A 21,476-nucleotide genomic window follows, 5' to 3' on the forward strand; every position below is an offset into this window, starting at 1 on the left:
AGTTAAACAGGTTCTACGCGTAGAAATTTAGATCAATTGAGATTTCTAAGTCATTCTACACGAGATGAGACGTTATTCGTATTTTCCACACGAGGAGGGGAAACAGCTATAATATAAAACAAACATAACTTATTTCTCGCAATTGAAACTTGAGAGGTAACAGAGAAATCCCTACTTTCATTTGTTACGAAGGACTCACTGTAACTTTTAGCCTTCATTAAACCTAAATGTTGTTTTATGGACACGCTGTTTTTAAAATTTTCATTTCATTTTTCATAGTTAAAAATATTACAATCATTTTAATATTTCTCATTGTCACTAATTGTATTTATTAGGTGTACGAATTATTTCGTGGCCCTAACAATTAATTTACTGTAACTTTATTTTAAATCTAAATCTTTGATCCTGCAAATTAAAGATTTATTCATTATTTATAAGATGGAGTAAATGTGCAGAAAATGTGAAGGAAATTATTCTAGGCAGAAGAATGTACTTTAATTGTTTTCGAACAGTCAATAAATTCGCAAAGAATAGACTAGGAATTAATTTGTTCGCCTAATTATATAATTATTATCTTCGTGTTAGAAGATTTTTTTGATCAAGAGAAATATTTTTGCGTAGAAACCATAGCGGAAAATGTTAAGATTCCGTGTCAGACTTTCGATATGTGCGTGGAAATTTCGAGAACTGAAATCGACTTTATAATATAAAAAAAAAAAAGAAATTGTCATTAACTTTCAGCATGCAGATGTGTTTCATCGTGTTGTCGCCGTCAATTTCTTCTTTTCTTTTTCTTTCGATATTACTCGTGAAACCGGCAATTTTCTGACAAGATCGTTGTTTGTTGCGGTCACATACATGGACATCTTCTAAAGCGGAACCTTAGGCCGCGCGTCCTCGTGTGACTTTCACCAAGAACCGCTCCACTTGCTGCATTCACGTTACTATGCTCCACGCCCGACTGGTTTATAAATTCACGGATATGTTACAGCACGTTTTGTCGTCACTAATTCGTCGTCCCATAAACTTCTTTTAGGGTCTGTGCAATTTCCTTGCCTGCCATTAAATGCTTCTTTCGGTAATTGTTCAAGGAGGACATAATCCGTATGTGAAAAAAGTGTTATTCAATGTGACATACTAGCAAATAATTGAAACGTGCCGATCAAATTGGGATAGAAATGATTTCATTCGTTTTTCAGTATAAAATTGAAAAAGGAACTTTGTTGCTGTGCAATAATAACAGTTTATAAACTTTTTGTATTACATTGGTGCATACGAAATGTCCGATCTTAGAATACAAATGTAATGAAGCTCTCAGATCTGGAAACACTATTATAGGCTACAGATTGATTATATATAATTTTAAGGTATAAAGCTGATTTTCAAAAAAATTATTTTCGAACTTATGTTTTTTTTTTCGAAAAGTATCTATTCACATGGTTACAGGGAGAACTGTAGCTCTTAGGAACTTCTTTGAAAAGTATTCTCACAGAACAAGTATTTTATAATCTGTGTAATCAAAATTTCATTGAACAAGTTATGTTAGACTGTTTACAGAGAAAGGCTCCTCAACAGAAACACAGACATGAATTGTGATTCATCTACTAATATGGTTAATGTGTAATGACTTTTTAATATTGTTGTGTTTTGAATATTCCTCCGTGTTTGTCATAATGATTAGAAACATTTTAATATTAACAAACTATGTAAACCTGAGACTCCTTTTACGCCGTTACCTTTTTCACACGATGTTTTTAGTACATTTTATTAATCACTTTTACACGTTTTGTTCACTTTTACACGGGTTTTTAACATGTTTTATGTACTTTCACACGGTTTGTTAGCATGTTTATTAACTTTTACACGATTTTCGATGAATAGAATGTCGACTTTGGAAAAATGTTTTCTTTTATTTTCTTTAACGTATTACCGTTTCTTTCGTGTGTTCATCGATTAAAATGTTATTACAGAATGCAGTTTTATATGTTAAATCGCTTTCTTTATTGTTTGTTTTAGTTCAACACAAGTTTTACACTTCATTGCAAGTCAATTGTTTCTCTTTCATCTGTTGTGTAATATAGAGTCCCAGGAGTATCTGTTCCTGTTATAGGAAAATTTTTGCTTTCGTATTTTACATGTGCTATTCGAACGAAAACATTTATTTATTTGTTTTAACCATCGGACAGTGGACCATTCTTATAACTATCCATATAAATGATGACGTTTAGGATTATTCACACGTATCAGTTTTTTAAACATATTTTTGGAGGTAGTTCTTATAGATACGTTTGTCTTTCTTTTGTTTCTAATGTAACAGTTGTTCATTTAATTTAATCGCTAGAAACTGAATAATTAAATGAAGATATTGATACCCTGGGTCAAAAAAGACCCAGACATAATATAGGAGCATTCTCTAAAAAAGTTTCACGGTTGGTTTTAAACAAAACCTACTAAAACGACGCATAATTGTTTCCATGCCTGGTAAAAGATTAATACGATGATAAGATAAAGGGACAAATTAAATTGTGAAAATGAGTTACGCGCTAGGATTAAACATTTTGTAATTGTGCACGATATTTGTGGAAAATGTATCCCCACTACTTTGCACGTAACTTTTGAGGTACCTAGAAGCTCGTTGGCCGAGAAATGTAACATGATACGGGATCAGGAAAAACTTCACTATCTTTAATTATTTGTTCATGAAATTTTGACCAACATATTTCGAACATTTTTCTGTTTAAAATAAGGCCAAACATGCCATAATTCGAAGCATTGTGTGCAAATCATTTAAATAATCAGTATCTATTGTCTTATTGTTGTCTGTACCAGACAACTTTCCAATTTAGTATGTAGTATTTTAACGGATGCATCGAAGGAGTATAATTTGATTTCTTTATATCTCATTTTTTTCTAAGATATCAAGGTGACCTTGACATTTTTCATAGTCAATGCACCCTTTTTTTAACACGTAATTTATAAGCAATATAATGACCTTAGGTTGACCTTGAAAAACCTTTGAAAAACCTCAAGGTCACCTTGATATCTCAGATAAACTGAGATATAAAAGGATCAGATTGTACTCACTCGATGTGTCCCTTAAAATGGTACATAATTCATTAAAAAGTTTTTGATACAACCAATAGATAACGAGTTACTTTAGATAGTAGTTCTTACTGTCTCGTCGGGGCCAGAAGGCAGCCGATTGTTAAAAAACAAGACGGTAATTGCAGCTTCCACCACCTGTCCGATGACTGATCACATGCGAAATTCGTTTCAGTTTCCGCAAGTGGTCGCCGCGATCGTTGTCTGTTGCTTGAACCTCATCGATCCTTCGGCGGGCACAAAATCGAGCGAGCAGAATTTGAAGGCGCGGGCGTCGGCACAGCTGGAACGATTGGCTCCGTATCGGAGGACGTCGCCAGACCAAGAAACATCAATCGATCAATCGCAGTCCCTGGAGACCGCGTCCAACGATCCTGTGACTACGAACCTGGACGAGCGGCAAGTGGCCCTGGAAATCTATCAAATCCTGCCGGAGGACTTGCAAGAGGATATCGTGAGACGAGGAAGCATAGCTGTGCTGGAACTGCTCGAGAACCCGAAGTATATGGCACTGATGCAGGAGAGAATAAAGCGGTCCGGTGAACGGAACGATGGATACGAGGCGAAACGCGACGAGTACGCGTACTCGGAATACGACAAACCACCGGAAGGACATCCGCCGGAAGGATACGGGGAATACCCGCCGGAGCCTTATGGCGGCGGTGGAGACACCTATGGACAACCTGCAAATTCTGGATCCGATTCCGGAGGAATTATACAAGGATCTTCAAGTCTGATAGGCGGCATAGCCAAGGGCATAATCGGCGGTCTGGTCAGTGCATCGGGCAGTGCGTCGACAGGCTCCTCTTCGGTGTCGGCTTCGAGCTCTGCCCAGACTTCATCGAGCTCCGCAGCTTCTTCGGCCCCACAGAAAAAACCAGAATACGGACCCTACGGACAGTACGGATACTATGGATCCCCCGCTCACCCGGTAACTATGTAATTATTCGCAAGAATTTGAAGCTACGTACATGCATACATTACGCGATCACGGCGAGCTCGATCAGAGCACACGATCGACGCAAAACTTTCTATAGTAAGCAACTAAGAGGGTCCGCTGGCGAGACGAAAGGCGGACGTATCATACCGGGGGAATTTCTGATCGCATAGCGGAGGTAAAAGCTTGCGTGTAATCGTCGATTATTTCGGAATATATTAATTTTTCTTTTCCCGCCGAAGTGGGAACACGGAAATGAGCGATTCTGTCGTCGAATGCCGGTACCGTTCTGAAATGACTCCGTATGCTTTATCTTTCGAAATTTTTAAACAATCGTCACGAATGAAAGTCGTCTCGTTTGTTAAAAAAGAAAAAACAAATAGATTTTAGTCGAAACGCGCATTGAAAACATTTAAGACAGGAATTCCCACGGTTAATGTAGGTGCGCGACAGTATTAGCATGATCGAAACAACGTATTCATGAATTCAAATCAAACTATGCATGAATATACCTACTCACTTTCTTTTTTTAGTGTAGAATAATAGAATTGTAGTAGACTTAGACATGTTATAGAAAAGTTAGTTCAATATATTTACCGCACAAAAGAAAATCACTATCTGGGTCGTCGAAGCTGCAATTATGGAGGGAAATCTTAGCTGGTTCTCATCATCGCCCCTTATTCGATCGGCTTTCAAACGTCTGTGACTCGGTTTTTCACCGTCGTCGAATAATTGTTTCCATGGAAACGTGAAAACGTCACCGTCGAATGGTGTCTTTACCCGTGTCGTAAGATCCAGTTTGAATAACGTAATTGAACGACTTGAACGTTTTTGTATAATGTAGACATCACCGGAGTTGACACGGTCTTTTTTCGGATACTAGAATTAGCAGGTAATCTTAGTTCGAATGTAATCCTGACGAAGATAGGGTCGACGATGCAAGGACACGTGAATATCGAATGATAAGACTGAGATTGAAAATATAAGACTGTACAAATTTTCTCTCGCAGGCGAACAATATAGCCGTTGACACGAATCAAAATATCAGCTATGTGAAAGACGAAGAAAGATTGCACGTTAATTACTAAGATATAAGCATTCATTCTGTTAGATTAGAGGCTGTTTTTATAATATATCAATGCTGTACCAAGCAATCTATAATATTCAATAAAGCAACGATTTTATTGCATTTCGATGGACTTGAATACGCGTTTGTCTTAGTTTAATGAAATTTTTCTATGATAGTACGACAAAAAGGAGTTCAGCGTTTGGGACTTCAAAAAGGCGATCATTAACGCATTAATGCAGGCGGTAAAAGCCATAAGTGGTGGTGTGATTGCTTTGAAAGGTCAGCTTATCAAGGGAGGTGGTTACCTCGTTTCGACGAAAGGCAAAATGATCGCGAAAGCGGGAGACGCGATTACATCTTTGGGTACTAATATCGCGAAGAATGCTGCGAACCCGCCAGCACCAGCTCATCCTGAGTATTACGAGCATCATCCGGAAGGTGGTAAGTTCTGGAGAGAACTCTGTAATGTAGGACAGCGGTGGCGAAATTGTTTATGTACATGTGACATAATTCGTAAACAATATTCATTGACTTTGACGCGTCAAGCTACTTTACCCTCTTTAGGGACGAATTCTCTTGTTTGATTAAAATATTGTCATTCAGAGATTCTTTAGCGATTCTGTCGAACAAATTTTGATTTTGTTTTACTTATTGTTAGAATAATTTTAATTTAAACAGACAATAAATGTCCACATATATGCCAGTATCCCTGAAGAGGTTAGTAATATGGCAAACATGAATGGAAAAGATTTGTAGAATTTTATTGAAACAGGATTAGACATTAATGTGGAATTTCATATAACTCAACTCTTGACGATCAAAAAGGAAAACGAATTAATCTGCGATTGGCTCTTGCGCTGACGAAATTTTTGTATTTGATACGCTTGACATAAGTTCGCCATCACTGATCTTGGTACTGTCCATTGCTTTCTTCATTTTTCCACACAATATTTACGAAATCCATTTTGTAGTTAAGTTGAAAAAGAAATGTCTACTACAAAACTTATATCACATACTACTTCTTCAATGATAATTAATTAATAGAGAGTGGACTTTCATGCAAAAGACAAATTTTGTGCATAGAGATTTGCATAGACATTTATTTTTTCTGTTAATAATTTTAAGGAGATACAAATATCGTAATTGAATTCTTAAAAACCATTTATATCTTCATTATTTTATATTTCACCTGTTCATTTTTGCCATAAATCCACAGCATAAAATCCACAGTCTGGTAATTAACGTTTAAAAATATTTATTTATACAAACAGAAGAATAACTTAATTGTAATACATACAACGTTTAGTATCTTTTCGGAAACATTTTTAACACTAATAGTACTGAAAATTTAAACCAGTGTATACTAACGTTTAGAAAATGTACATATAATAATTTGAAAATCATTACAATTCTTTTTATTGAGTAAATAAGTTGAACTTTCTTAATGAATTAATGAAAGCATAAGCATATGAAATCGTATTTATTGTTTTGAGTTTGAAAATATAATCCAGTTGAGAAAGGAACTACAAAAAATGCAATATTATTTATTAATATTGACTAGATTATTTAAAAAAAAAACAGAATCGAAGAAGAAGATATGTAAACAAATAGTTCCAGGGAACAGAGTAACAATATTAACACTTTTATATTAATTTTGTTTATCAATTTCTTGTCAAATGAAAAGAACAAAATCCTGCCATGCTCAAACAGTTGTCATTAAAAAGTATACTCGTCAACAGACCAGTAAAGAGTATACTCGTCATGCGATAAAATTAATTACTTGCCGCTTGCATGCATTTTTTTGTAAAAACGTAATTTTCAGACGTTTTCGAATACTTTAAGTCGAGAACGAAATGAAGAAGGCAAACAAAGTAGTATGTTTAGTGTGAACAATAAAATATTTAAAAATGTTTACGACCCACTTTAAAAATCGAGCTACACAGCTAAGAGGTTAATCATGATTAATAATATTATTTGGGAAACCTATCACATACACTTTAAGCATCGTATAATATAAACTAATATATAAGACATTTGCTTGCTTAACAATATATCGCTATATCCACATTCTAAATACATTTGACCTAATTTCACAATGAAACGGTAGGTCACGAGGAAAGCTATGACGGACCTCCGCCGGGTATCGAGGAATATAGTGATCCAAATGACGGTTACCACGCAAATTTGAATTACGACTCCACATTGGACGGTAAGACTTTCCATCATTACGGTGCATGGTTAACCCTATACACTGCCACCTACAATTCTAAACTTCGTAATCAGCATCTAATTCGTTAGAATTAAATACGCGACGGTCATTATATCGTTACCGTGAAATGCATGCGAAAATAAATACAGTCGTCGATTATAGCGTGTAACGCATGGGGCAGTGTGTGTGTGTGTGTGTGTGTGTTGTGTGTATGTGTTGTGTGTCTCTCTGTGAAGAAGAAAAAAAATTCGGTGAGAGGCGTCGGAAATCCGAGGAGTCAGAGTGTTGTACGTTTTGAAATAAAGAAAGTAAAAGCGGTCTTCGCTTTCAAACGAGATTCTAATCTCCGGAACTTTCCTCTCTGGGACGGAGTGAGTGACTGGGGTCGGGTAGAGGCTGCTCGGAATTCTGTAATGGCATCCTGAACTCTGTGGCGGCCGTTATGTGTTCGGTATTTCATGGTTCATCTCGCCTGTGTGAATTTCGTCAGGGGGCCAGTCTCCCGTAACGGCTGCAAAATTTAACAATTCTCATGAATTTTTGTTCGAAGTGATCATATACATCTTATGATATAATTCTCTTTTTGTAATCGATTTAGCTACTCTTTTATTATAGAGAACAATTTTTTATATAGTTATAGTTACTTGCTTCTTGGTTCTATTTCGACATAAATGTACGTTTAAAATTCGTATCTTGCTGGCGTAGACGATTAGAAATCGCAGGGTGGACTGAAACGAAAAATCTAAATGATTCCTAATCAGTATGTTTATCGTTATGGTCACTACGAAAATAAATAATTTATCTTGAAAGTTGGAAAAATGGCGAACGCTTAAACTGCATATTCCGAAATTTCATTTCTTTCAGTAATTTTGTAATAAAAAAAAGGTATGATAAATTCAACGTAAAAATATAATTTCGAACAATCGGTCATGCAGTTTTTAAGATTTTGTCGAAAGCCCGGCTAGAAAAGTACATTTCGAGGGAAACGCAAAGTTTTTATCTGTTATCAATACGCAATACTACTTCACTTTCGGAACTACAAATCCAGCAGTTTCACGTGTTTTCAAGTAAAATTTTTAGAGCTTATTCCAGGAAGATCGTACTAACAGAATATATACCTACTTCTGAAAAATCAATTTTGTTTTACCTCATCAAAGATATGTAGCCCCTTAATTTACTTTCGCCGCTAGCAGATCTTCACGATAAATTGGAAACATTTACGTAAAATGCTTTTACCGGATTTATTTTTCGATAAGTTTGATCTTACATTTAGTGCAAAAAATTCATGTTTATCCTTTTACTAATCGAGGATCGCAAAAAAGTTTTACGTGTTCACGAGTTACTCATATTCTACATATGCGTATCTACATATGCGCATGGATGTGTAATGATTGTGTAATTGTATGAATGACTTGTAGAAAATGTAAAAAATGTAAAGAATTAAAAACATTTCATTTTTTTTAACATTGTAAAACTTGGTTCTTCATTGAGAAAGAGGAACACTATGAAAATAAAAGAACTAACCTTTCGTTTGACGAATTAGATGAAAATAATATGTGATTGCCATATTCATAAAATAACAGCAAATTAATAATTAATTATAACGTTTCCTGTGTAAAGTATTAAACATGTTTAATTAATGTATTATTTTATATTAGACAAATGCATGTAATATCTACAACTAACAATTACAAATGGAAAGGGGACTGTACTATATAACTGTATGATATAATATATATTATAAACAAATACTAAACTATCTCGCTACGTTATTACAATTTGTTTAATGTCCAAGTTCCTCATTATTTTTATTTCAAATATTAAAAAATAGGCGAATAGATGTCTTGTAGAACTGAGCGTACTTGATACATTATAACTGAATAAACAACTTATCGTACGCTCAGTTCTACAAGACATCTATTCGCCTATTTTTTAATATTTGAAATGAAAATAATAACGGACTTGGACATTAACACTAGAGTTACGGGACCCGTCAAAATGACGGATTCTAATATTTTTAATTTACGAATATTGAGATTGTAAAGATGCATGCATGAGGAATTATTTAACAAATTGATTTGCTTGGATATTATTAAAAAGATGGCCACACATTTTGATAGATACAATCATGTTATTTTTGTAAAGTAATGTAAAATACTCATTTTTAGTGCTCCGTAAACCTAGTGTTAAACAAATTCTAACAACGTAGCAACATCGTTTAGCATTTGTTTACAAAACATATAAATGAATAGAATAATAGAAATGAAGAGAAACAAGTTGCGTTCTTGAAATTTTAGAAATTCGAACGACTCTACTTATGTGATAAATATTACAAAGAGAAGTACTCCTTTAATATATTTCTCAAAAGTTTTTATATTTTAATTAAAAAGTATGCTACTGATCAGAAAGAACATACAAGATTATTCTAATAATACCACAACGAAAAATTGTAGATCGAACGTTGAAATGTCTTTCTAAACACGTATTATAAATCTGTTTGATAAAAAATTATTTACCATTTTACATAACAGAGAAAGAGTCTTTGAAAAAGTTTGTGTATGTGGAAGTAGTAAGTTTACAAACGTTCCAAGATTAATAATTTATCAGTTATAATTTAGTGATGTTTTAATTCTATGACGTAGTGAACATTGAAAATATATTTTACAACTGTATTAATAGATTTCATGATTGTCTATTTCTTACATGAATGTGGGAAATATCATTTTTCAGAATCTGTTTACTTTTAATGAATATTGTTGGTGTATATAGATGTTTGCGACTAAACATTCCAATTATAAATACCACTGGTCAACATGAATTTTGTCATAAAGAACATTTGAACCAATTCTCCATCTTCCAATTCTCCAAATTTCCAATTTTAAGAATCTTTTCACTTTGACCATAGAATCTACACAAATGATTCTTGTACAGAACAATTGTTTAGATTCCAAGAAAATTGGTTAGCTAAGGGCGTCTAACGCTCGCATATGTTATCTAACGTTTGCATATGTTTAAATATTTACAATGTTATAAAAACTACCGTGTTGTATTACGGAGAGCCCACAAAACCATTTAAACGCAGAGAAAAATGCTTAAACTTGGAGATTCGTCTTTTCTTCAGAATCATATTACTCAAAACTTGGAGGGGATGGAGAAAAACGGTTTGCAGATTCGTAATTAGCGCACGAACTTCTACAATATAATATTCATCTCATGGATACGAATAAAAACTCTTTGTCGACCAGTATAATAGAATCATGAAATTAAACGGAGGATTAAACTCGACTGACAGACATCACGTTTACAGTCAATGACCACGCGGGCCTTCTGATCGCAAAACCATCACACCCGGAAGGTCAGGATGACCACGCCACAGACTTAGACCCTCGCAAACCAAGTTTGACTCATCCAAATGAAAACTACCACGGTCCACCTCCGGAATTGGATGAAAAAGACGTCGAGAACACTGTATCAGGTCACGGAGATCACAAACCACCGAGTCACCCTGGAGAGTCTCATCATCATCTCGATCATCCACCATCCAGCTACGAGGTTCCGAGTCATCAGTATTTGTTCGACGATTCGAAAAAAGGAATCGCGCAGGAGTATCCACTTTATCCTCCATTGATTGGGGGACCACCGGCGGGTATCCATAACTCGTTATCGATTCAGCAAAGCGTTGAATACCCACCGGTGCACATTCGGTACACGCTTCCTATCAAAGGAAACTTGAAAGTGCCGCTTGAAGACACCTCTAGCAACGATTTATCCGTGTACGGGAGTCTGTCGATCGGCAGTGAGCCCGAGATCGAATCGACGAAAGTGCACACGGTGAATCAGGTGGGCGGTTTCGAACTGCCGAAACTGCAACCGCACGACAACTTTCATAGTTTACCCGGGTTCCCAAATACTTACCCCGGCGCTGCGTTGCAAGCACCTTTGAAGGCACCTTTATTAAACTCTTACATGACACCCTACTGGCAGAACCAAGGATTATTCCAGCCGTTCGCCGGTTTCGATATGTACAGTTTGTACAGGAGACGGAATAGCCTGCACAGAAGGAGATCCGTCAACGACGTTTTACGACAGATGAGACTGTCCCGAGCGTAATTTAAAAGACTGATCTCAGGTAATTGGAAACGTTAACCCCTTGCCTTATGATATATTTTTTTAGCCACGGCCACTACTAGACCGCGGATCTTCGTGCATTTATAGGATAAAAACTGACAATGCTTTTATGTCATTTTCGCCAGAAGGAATTGTTTAGTCAATGAAAGAAATTTTTTTGTCATTTTAGTTACTATAAAATTAGATGAAAAAATGGGAATTTTCATAGAGATCCTCAGTACAGTGAGTACTATAAGAAACTAAAAGAAAAAGAAAATTTATAGTAAGACACGTGCATGTGACACAGGATTTAACAAAATGTTCTTGTTCTTAATTATTCCTTTACGATACTTACGAGAATATTTGTGACATTTTTCTGATTAGAATGAGACGAAGCACGATACTATTTGGAGCGTATTTAGTTGTTTAGAAGACCCAGTAGAACCTCCATTATCCGAACCGATGTTATCTGAATTCTTCGTAAACAGTTCAATCTAAAGCGATCCATATGCAACACGATTCATTGTATGATTTAGTAATATTGTCCGTATACTCGTGTGCCACTGATTAGTTACCTTTGTGTCACAAAAGTACCGTCAAAGAAAATACAATTTAGGGATGTCAGAAGGAGAGGTTTCAAGCTTTAAAATGGGTCCAGATAGAACATCTCCCAACTTTTCTTCACGAAGTTGTAACAGTTAAAATTCCTCGGTTCTACTATATCGTGAATTAAACAAGTGAATATAACACAAATTGTATCGTGTTTGATGTCATTTGAATCAGGAAAATGTCACAAATAAGCTGCCAAAAGTTTCATAATAAAATCTTTGGAAGCAGAAAAAGTTTATTTTGTTTACGATAGAAGGGGAAATTAAGGCGCGATAGAAGGGGAAATTACAGTGAGGGATCAAGTCTTGATCTGGCGCCTCTGGATACAAGTGACACTTCGGTTACGAAGTTTTCACATATATCGAAACATTAAGAGGGCCGCCTTGCCGCCTTGATGATTCTGTGTAACCACACACACATAGAAGAAACCCATATACGTATACGAAACTTCCAAGAGTTCACGAGAGCTCAAACTGACGCTTCAATATCGCAATGAGCAATGCAGAAGTGGTCAATTTGGTTATCTAGGGTTATACGGTCCAGTGTCGCCAGAAGATGCCCATTTGGGTATATGTTTCCTCTCCTCCTTTTCCCCTTCCACTATCCCATTCCACCACCATGAGCACACTCCAACGTCTCCCACTAAGACCGTAGACTGGTCACTTGACGTGCCGCATGGAGCCGCGCGTGACTAAGGCGACGCTTGGTGTCCCACTCAATCCCCGTCGCGCATGCGCAATGTGTTACATATTAGTCTGGTCATCAAAGAGGGGGTACATTGTATTCCCCTCGATTTTCTCGACCTGGCGACAGTGACAAGATTTCCAAAATGCCTATTTGTACGTCATCGTGGAGTAATTTGTAATATTCGGCGGCATACTGCCTCTCACGAGGCGTCTGAAACTGTATTTCGCGGTTCACTATCACTGTTAGGCAGTATGCTGCAACTAGGCATTTTGGAGATCGTATAGTCCCCGATTGGACTTTTAGGAAACGAAATTGACCACTTCTGAATTGCGATATTGAAGCGTCAGTTTGAGCCCCCGTGAATCCTGGCAAGTTTCGTATACGTATATACAGGGTGAGTCACCTAACGTTTGCACCTCAAATATCTTTGTTGTTTCTAAAGATACGTAAAATAACGGGGCTGACACGATGCCATAAAAAAATTTTGTTTTTACGTCATTTTTTTTTTAGAGATATCAAGGTCACCTTGACTTTTTTAAATGTAACCACCCTTTTTGAAACACCTGCAATGATAGTCCCGTTCATTAGGAATTCAGTGACTATATTATTCCAAGGCCATTCAAGGTCAAGGACAGGAAAAACGTATAAAACTAAAATATGGCAGCAGAATACCTGTATTTTATACATGTTCGAAATGATGGCTAAACGATAAACGAGCTCTGAAGGAATGTTGAACTGTGATAAGTACATCCGAGGTGATATTCGTACATGCTGTGATGATACGCTGACGCATATCTTCAACTGTTGTTGGAGCATCCATGTACACGGTCTCTTTTAGCAGACCCCATAAAAAGAAATCCAGTGGATTTAAATCAGGCGAACGTGCAGGCCATGAAACAGTTCCGCCTCGTCCAACCCATCGGTTTAGAAATCGAGAATCTAACGTTTCTCTTGCTACTCGTGCATAATGAGCAGGGCAACCGTCATGTTGGTACCACATATCATAGCGATTTTGTAAAGGGACATATTCTAACAAAATTGGCAGATCTTCTTGCAAAAATTGAGCGTATTTCTATCCCGTTATCATTCCATTAACGAAATATGGTCCAATTACTTTGTCATTCAAAATACCACACCACACGTTTAGGCTCCATTGTCTTTGATGATCAATATCTCGCAGCCAGTGCGGATTATCCACACACCAATAATGGGCGTTCCGTAGATTAATTGAGCCATGATTAGTGAATGCTGCTTCGTCCGTAAACAAGACATTAGAAAAAAATGAATGATTTTGAAGCAATCCACATTGACAAAAGTTAATTCTATTTTGAAAATCATTCCCGTGCAATTCTTGATGGAGCGATATGTGGAACGGATGAAATTTATGTCGGGCCAGAAATCGTATTACGCTACTTTGACTTATGCCTGCTTCCCGGGAAATTTTTCTCGTACTCGCGTGAGGATTGACAGCTATAGCTGCTAAAATATTATTTCATTGTCTTCATCAGTCGTGGGATTCTTCCGTTTGTGCTGTCTTGCATGTACACTTCCAGTACTTCGAAACAACCTGTATGTATTAGTGAAAGTATGTCTAGAAGGAGTGTTTCGCTCGGGGTACCTTTCTTCATAAAGTAGTCGGGCCTGCACTGCATTTTTTCTACATTCACAGTAAATCGTGATCATATCACACTTTTTAGTCATCGAATATAACATAGCGGAATCGCGTTTGGAAACATACTTACTGATAGTAAGTAAGAATGCTGAATAACATTGAAGGACCTTAGTATGTTTACTTTAACTACGACCATAGTATGTTTACTATTTCCTACAAGTCTCAACCGTGATAAACGTATTCTGCTTCCATATTTTAGTTTTATACGTTTTTTCTGTCCTTGACCTTGAATGACCTTGGACTAATTGTAGTCACTGAATTCCTAATGAAAGGGACTATCATTGTAGGTGTTTAAAAAAGAGTGGTTCCATTTAAAAAAGTAAAGGTGACCTTGATATCTCTAAAAAATGACCTAAAATCAAAATTTTTTGATGGCATCGTGTCAGCCCCATTGTACCATTCAACTTTGTCCTTACCATATTTTACTTATCTTTAGAAACAACAAAGATATTTGAGGTGCAAACGTTAGGTGACTCACCCTGTATATGGGTTTCTTCTATGTGTGTGTGGTTACACAGAGTCATCAAGGCGGCCATCTTACCTGTAGTAGGTTTAATAATGTAGGAGTTATTCTGAATGTGCTAAAAAATTGATACATACATTAGATGATAAATTCCAGTCTTCTGGGTTGAAATTAATTTTTCTTGAACAGAATCAAGTAGAAAAATTCGGACCATTTGAAAAGTTGAATCCTGAGAAAAACTTTTGATTTCATTCAGTAATGACCCAACTTGCATTGGGAACTAAGAAAAATAGTCAAATTAGACTCATCAATTGCTCCCCTCCACGGAAATCTTTAGTAAAAGGCGAAAGATTCAGATGCGATATCTGAAGGGAAACCAGAGTGACGAGCTAGTCACCGCGCTGTCTAGATATAACGGGTATATCTAGATATATCTAGCGGAGGGAAAATTTTCAATTTTGCTCTTGTTTCAATCAGAGAAATATCGCAAATATGTTGGTAAAATTTTCATGAAAACGTCTGTGGATTAGTATTGTCTCTACGTCCGAGGACGGCGTGTAAGAGATCAAAGAGTAAAATTTTTACACGATATAAGTGACTTTTCAATCCTGAAATTTTCACATAAACCGGGACATTACTGTATTTTATCTAATAGCCAAATATGGGTAACTGAAAAAGAATTTTTTACGGATTAAAAGAACTTGTTGTTAACGACACAAATCTGCAAAATGTATTTTAAAAATTTTTAATATAGACTCACATCAAATAGTTGTAAAAAGCAACTTTTTCCTACGCCATGTAGTAAACTAATTGTTCTAATTTCTCAACAAAAAAAAGATGGAAGTGATATGGTTCAATATTTAAAAAGTTATCGTCTTTTTAAGAGTGTTCGAATACTAATGCCAATGACTGTTGACGTACAGGACCATTTACTGCTTTATTTATCAATTTTTTAAAACATATCTTTGAAAATACTTCTTGCAGTCACTTAATCTGTCTATGTATCGTTCCCAATGCAGCAGCTGTTCATTGAATTAATTCGCCAGAAAATCGATGACAATTTTGATACTCTGGGTCAAAATACACCCGAACTTTGTTATCGGAAGGTTAATCGAAACTTGATATTATAATACAAGGAGTTAAAGGAGACGCGATAAGCCATCGTATTTGAACGACTATCGTTTGTCAAGGTTGCCATATAATATTCAATCTCACCTATAACGATTGCATGAATTATGAGTGCGTAGTTGAAGAGTTTAGAGCAGCACAGACAAGTAGTATAGCAGAACTGATTAGAATAGTAGCATATATGTTATTGAATTGATTACAAGAATAATAACATACATCTTTTGCTCTAAACTATATATAACTCATGCAAAGCGAAAGCGGTATAGTTTTAATGAATAAATACAACACAAATTACCCTAAACTCGACACACTCTATAGAGATTATTTTGAACTTAAAGGACGTCATATAAATCATGTTAACTGTAAAAGGTTTAAGATAGACTACTTGAAGTTAATTTTAATTTATAAAATTTAAATAAAATCAATAGAAACTGGAGACAAGGGGAATACGCCTATTTAAAACTAAAGGTACTCAATGTAGACACTATTTGAATCTGATTCTCAACCAATGATTCATGATGACATGATTCATGATGAATAATGAATAGAAATCGCAAAGTAGTCAAAATTTTTTTGATTTCCAGTTATATCAATGAAACTTTGGAATTTTGAAAATTTTCTTCTGTTTGGGATTACATGCATTGGATATATTACATTTTTCTGAATACAGTTCTATAAATTGTAATTTGTACTTTGCTATCTATATTATTGTACGAGGAATTATAATTTTATATTATTTTGTCTGTTTGTATTAATGTACAAGCAATTGTTAATTATTTTTTCTTGGCGTATTAATTTACAAATTGTAAAGTCCGTTTCGTTTTGAAATAATTCAGTAATAGCATTTATTGCAGATAATTATCTTCCTTAAATAAGTCATAAATGAACTGCGGACTTTATGCATTTACCATATAACAAAAATGGGTAGCAGGACACGAAACAATAAGAAAGTTCGAAAAATTTCGAACTATTGTTATATTGTTTTTATTTGGCATAAAGATTCGCCGACTGTCATAAATATATGTTCGTGTTACATTTTCTCTTTTTCATATCTTTTTTGGCAATCAAATACAATTTGATTCTTAAGGGTATATCTCGGGTTGTCAATTGTGTAATATGATGCAAATACATTTTTGAATTTATACTTCCTACAGAGAACGAAAGGTGATACTAACTCGCATTAAAAGAGAGAGATAATAAAATCACAAGAAACGATAGAAACTTTTCAGTCGACCTAATAACGTGTGTGATGATATCTGCCAAATCAGTTAATCCCAAAGTAGCCTATATCGACTTTGTCAAACTCGAAAATGTCTAGTCAGCTAGAAATAGTCTGTAGCAAGTTTCTCGAGTTAGTTCAGTCTAGAATGATCTGTTTTAAATCCATGTAAAGCAAGATGGTCGATATTGTATCTGTATCACCTAAGAAAGCCTGTATCCTATTTTCTGACTACGAGATGTTTATCTCGATATTATATCCAGAATTATCTTTACCGGATAATTTACTTTACCTTTACTTTTGAAAGTTAGAACGTTGTGCACCGTGTGCTTTGAATTATGTATACAGTGATTTCTCTACATATGTCGCCAAGACCTGGATGATAACCGTCGCGGAATTATCCCCACTACTGCGGGGTATACCTCGTGAGGGGCCATAAAGCTCGAGAGGCTTCGAACGCCGAGGAATGTAAACATAACACGGCTCGGGGATGTCTCCTGGACGATACATGACGCTGGCAATACCCGTGTTGTGGACATATATCGAGAATTCACTGTACTATTTTTACCAAGAGCTAAATCTGTGTGCTCCACAATAATTTAGTTCCATCTAATTTCGTTCGGGGTACTTTTCATCCAGCCAGAGCAGCATAATTAAGTCCAAACTCTGCAAAATCTGTTGACAAAACAATTTTAAAACACAAACTCTTATCTATTAGAGTGGTGCAAAAACAATTGCGGTTTACATACGTTTACACTTCAGCGATTTTTGTGAAGCGAAGTTTTATCTTATTACATAATGGAAAGTACGAAACTTTATCCATTAATTTGTGTTCTGTCTTTTGGCCTAACTGTTTATTATTGAATTATGTTTGCTATCAAAGTAAAAATGAAGAAAAAATGCGATCGTGTAACAAGCACGATCTTATTACACGAGTTCAGATTAGGATGGAGAGTGTCAGCAACCGCTCGCTGTATAAACAATGCGTTTGGTCAGGGGACTATGGAACAGGTAACAACTCAACACTGGTTTTAAAAATTCCATGACAGGGATAAAAGTCTCGAAGATTAGCACTATTTGCGAAGCAGATCCTCGGAAAACGTCTAGGGAGATTGCAAAATAACTAAAAATTGATGGTACAGAAAAGTCTTGATCTAAGCCTAATTTTCGGGTGCGTGCTCTGACATAGATCATGTAGGACTACTATTTTCTTGTGAACGCGTCGTCCGCGCCGAACGTAGAAAGGGACAGCGCGTGTAAACATACTAAAATAAAAACGCACTACGTTAGACCACTAAATACAATTCAAAGCATATCGTGTTTAGTGTTATTTTAATCAGAAAAATTCCGCAAATAAGTTGGTGAAAGTCCCATAAAAAAAATAATGAAAAATCAAGAAGTTTCGTAATTGGATTAGTAGTGGTTCACACCGATATACCGTTTACACTTTAGTTTACATTTTACACTGCTCGGCGACCGAGGCAGCTCGAACTTCTCGACCCCTCGCGGGGTATGCCCCCCAGTGGAGAGAATAGGCGAACTGACTAAAATCGTGTAGCTCCGTTCGTCTTACAAGGAGAGGCCACGTCCTTCGGGTCACCGATTCGGTTGAAACTTTGCACACTTATAGATCTCGTTCTCCTCTTTACGAATATATACCATTATAGGGGCAGATACCCAATACTTTTCGAGATATTGATGATTGAAGTTTCATTATTTCCCATGTAATGCCGTATTTTTTCTAGCCTACAACAAGAGTCAGTGTGGCGCAACGGTAGCGTGCCAAGTTTTCAGCTAAACGACCAGGGTTCAAATCCTGCCGACTAACGCATTTTTTTTTTAATTTCATTATGTTTTATCATTGCATATTTATATTATTAATTTCAAACGATTAAATTTCACGCATAAAATTGCATTTTGAATTACAAATAACATGTATTTATTTACTAACAACAGGATTATTTACTATTGTTATATATTAAATAATAATTAATAGTAATTAAATAGTAATAGTAATTTATATATTAAATTTTAAGAACTCTTTATAAATATCTTGTGTTAACTTTCCGGATTTCGAACAAGTTACTATTACGTTTGTGTGATGTGACATAAGTTCATCTACCTTTTTTTAAACAAGTGCGGTCTTTACACCCTTATATGTTATTGTCCTTTCGAACGATGATTGACACTGACATCCTGTCTGATCCGTGTTGATTATATAATTTAAATGGAATTGCGAAATACGAAATACATGTTATTTGTAATTCAAAATGCAATTTTATGCGTGAAATTTAATCGTTTGAAATTAATAATGTAAATATGCAATGATAAAACATAATGAAATTTAAAAAAAAATGCGTTACTCGGCAGAATTTGAACCCTGGTCGTCCGGCTGAAAACATGGCACGCTACCGTTGCGCCACATCGACTCTTGTTGTAGGCTAGAAAAAATACGGCATTACATGGGAAATAATGAAACTTCAATCATCAATATCTCGAAAAGTATTGGGTATCTGCCCCTATAATGGTATATATTCGTAAAGAGGAGAACGAGATCTATAAGTGTGCCAAGTTTCAACCGAATCGGTGACCCGAAGGACGTGGCCTCTCCTTGTTAGATCAAGACTTTACTGTACAATAGTCATTCGACGTTTAGCTCAACTTGGTAAATAAATCAAAATATATAGTTTTAAAATTAAGGAACAAATGCCGCAATTATTTCTGCACCAATCTAATACGTTGTGTCAAAAATGTACAAGTTTCATAGAATTGAAATGTATTTATCACACTCACCTAACATTTTTACTCTTTGTTGCAGCGATCTATACAATTTACGTGGCCCGTCCTTCCATACGTGGGTTCTCATGGCAAAACGTATACGTGATGACATCGTATCGGAGATCAAAGTTCCATTAACGGCGACTAAAAACACAACAAAAATGTCATTTCGTTGAGACCATGGAATTTCGCATTAATGTTGGCAAAAATGAGGCGGAGCTCGCGTACAATCAACAGTATAAACGATGTAGCACCTAGTCGGCAAAACAAGACCGTAAGATTTTACAGCTTGGCTCCGTTATTCACGGATGAATCTTGCTGAAGTTATTTACAAAAAGAAAGCGGTTCTGTATGTAAAACAACGACGAATGTTGGACAATTATGTGCGAGTCAACCCAGTGTAGAAAGTATTTTTACGTAACTTTTTAACGCGAGTTATAAGATTATCGTGCTTCTGTTGTTAAATGCAGAATACATCGATCACGAACCTAGCAGCAGCATGTCCATTTTGTACATAGGTGCAAAGGAGTTTTGCAAACTACCGATGTCGTGTTTTTATCCAACGACAAAGGCCATAGAAACATATAACTAATTAATTTTATACTCTCCTCCTTTCTCCGATGCCTATTAGAATACAATTATGTAGCGTATATAGTATTATTATGAATTCCTTAATATTTATATAATAACATCCCATGCGACAAACTGTAAAATTCGGATGAATACCAGCGAATGAGTGTAATATTGTTCTTCGTTCCCGTATTTATAAATAAACCCGTTTGTTTATTGTTACTGTATTTCCCTACTTATTATAATTATGTTTAATAAATATATTTCGCTTCTTTTAGAATTGTATATATCCTAAACGTTTCAAACAGTGTGCTTTTGTTTGAATTCGCGAGCTTGAAATTTCAAAAGTAATTTAACAGTGTACATGGGCATCGTTCAGTTTCGTGATCCATCAGTAAAAGAAGAACGCGGGATAATTCCATTCGTCCACGAAATAAATCATATGGAGCAACCGTCCAGCCTCGATCTCTCACGGTCAAGTATCACGGAGGGTGCAATGAACTTTAAAACCTAAACGACACTCGTCGATGAACATTAAAATATTCATGGGCAGCGGTATTATATAAAAAATAGTGACTTTCACTTTTATATTATCGGCATTTGACAACGATCATAATTAAAAAGTCTTCATAAAGAGTGTTATTACAGGAAAAAAAATATATGAAACGTTATCGTTTGTTAAATTCAACGGAAGATTGAACCGTACAATTCAATAGAAAATTCCTCACCTACCTACGATTGTTATAACTTTACTTCAATACATAGATATACGATCTGTCGGATAATAACAAATTTACTAGTCGGCAACACGCTGTTCTACAAAATGTGACGGTCGAATACAAAAGTTTCCCGTTCGACTGTGGAAGAAGACTGAATGATAGGACGCATAATTTTAGTCATAAACTCACGTAGCACCGGTGAATATA

General features: G+C 35.7%; 1 protein-coding gene and 1 non-coding gene across 2 annotated transcripts; one reads left to right on the forward strand and one right to left on the reverse strand.

Annotated features, from left to right (window-relative positions):
• The first annotated feature begins 2,214 nt into the window (after window positions 1-2,214).
• Window positions 2,215-20,090, forward strand: LOC143361948 (uncharacterized). Its single transcript, XM_076801689.1, has 10 exons — window positions 2,215-2,286; window positions 2,830-2,845; window positions 3,049-3,104; window positions 3,161-3,220; window positions 3,278-4,002; window positions 5,136-5,145; window positions 5,285-5,549; window positions 7,216-7,317; window positions 10,625-11,446; window positions 20,021-20,090. The coding sequence occupies exons 1-9, from the start codon at window positions 2,215-2,217 to the stop codon at window positions 11,425-11,427; spliced, it is 2,109 nt and encodes a 702-aa protein (XP_076657804.1). The 3' UTR covers window positions 11,428-11,446; window positions 20,021-20,090.
• LOC143352188 (U5 spliceosomal RNA) lies at window positions 15,116-15,240 on the reverse strand. The gene has a single exon (XR_013081877.1). It is a non-coding gene; the product is annotated as a U5 spliceosomal RNA (small nuclear RNA).
• Window positions 20,091-21,476: the final 1,386 nt, after the last annotated feature.

The sequence above is a fragment of the Halictus rubicundus genome, chromosome 2, assembly GCF_050948215.1.
Source record: "Halictus rubicundus isolate RS-2024b chromosome 2, iyHalRubi1_principal, whole genome shotgun sequence".
Lineage (NCBI taxonomy): Eukaryota > Metazoa > Arthropoda > Insecta > Hymenoptera > Halictidae > Halictus > Halictus rubicundus.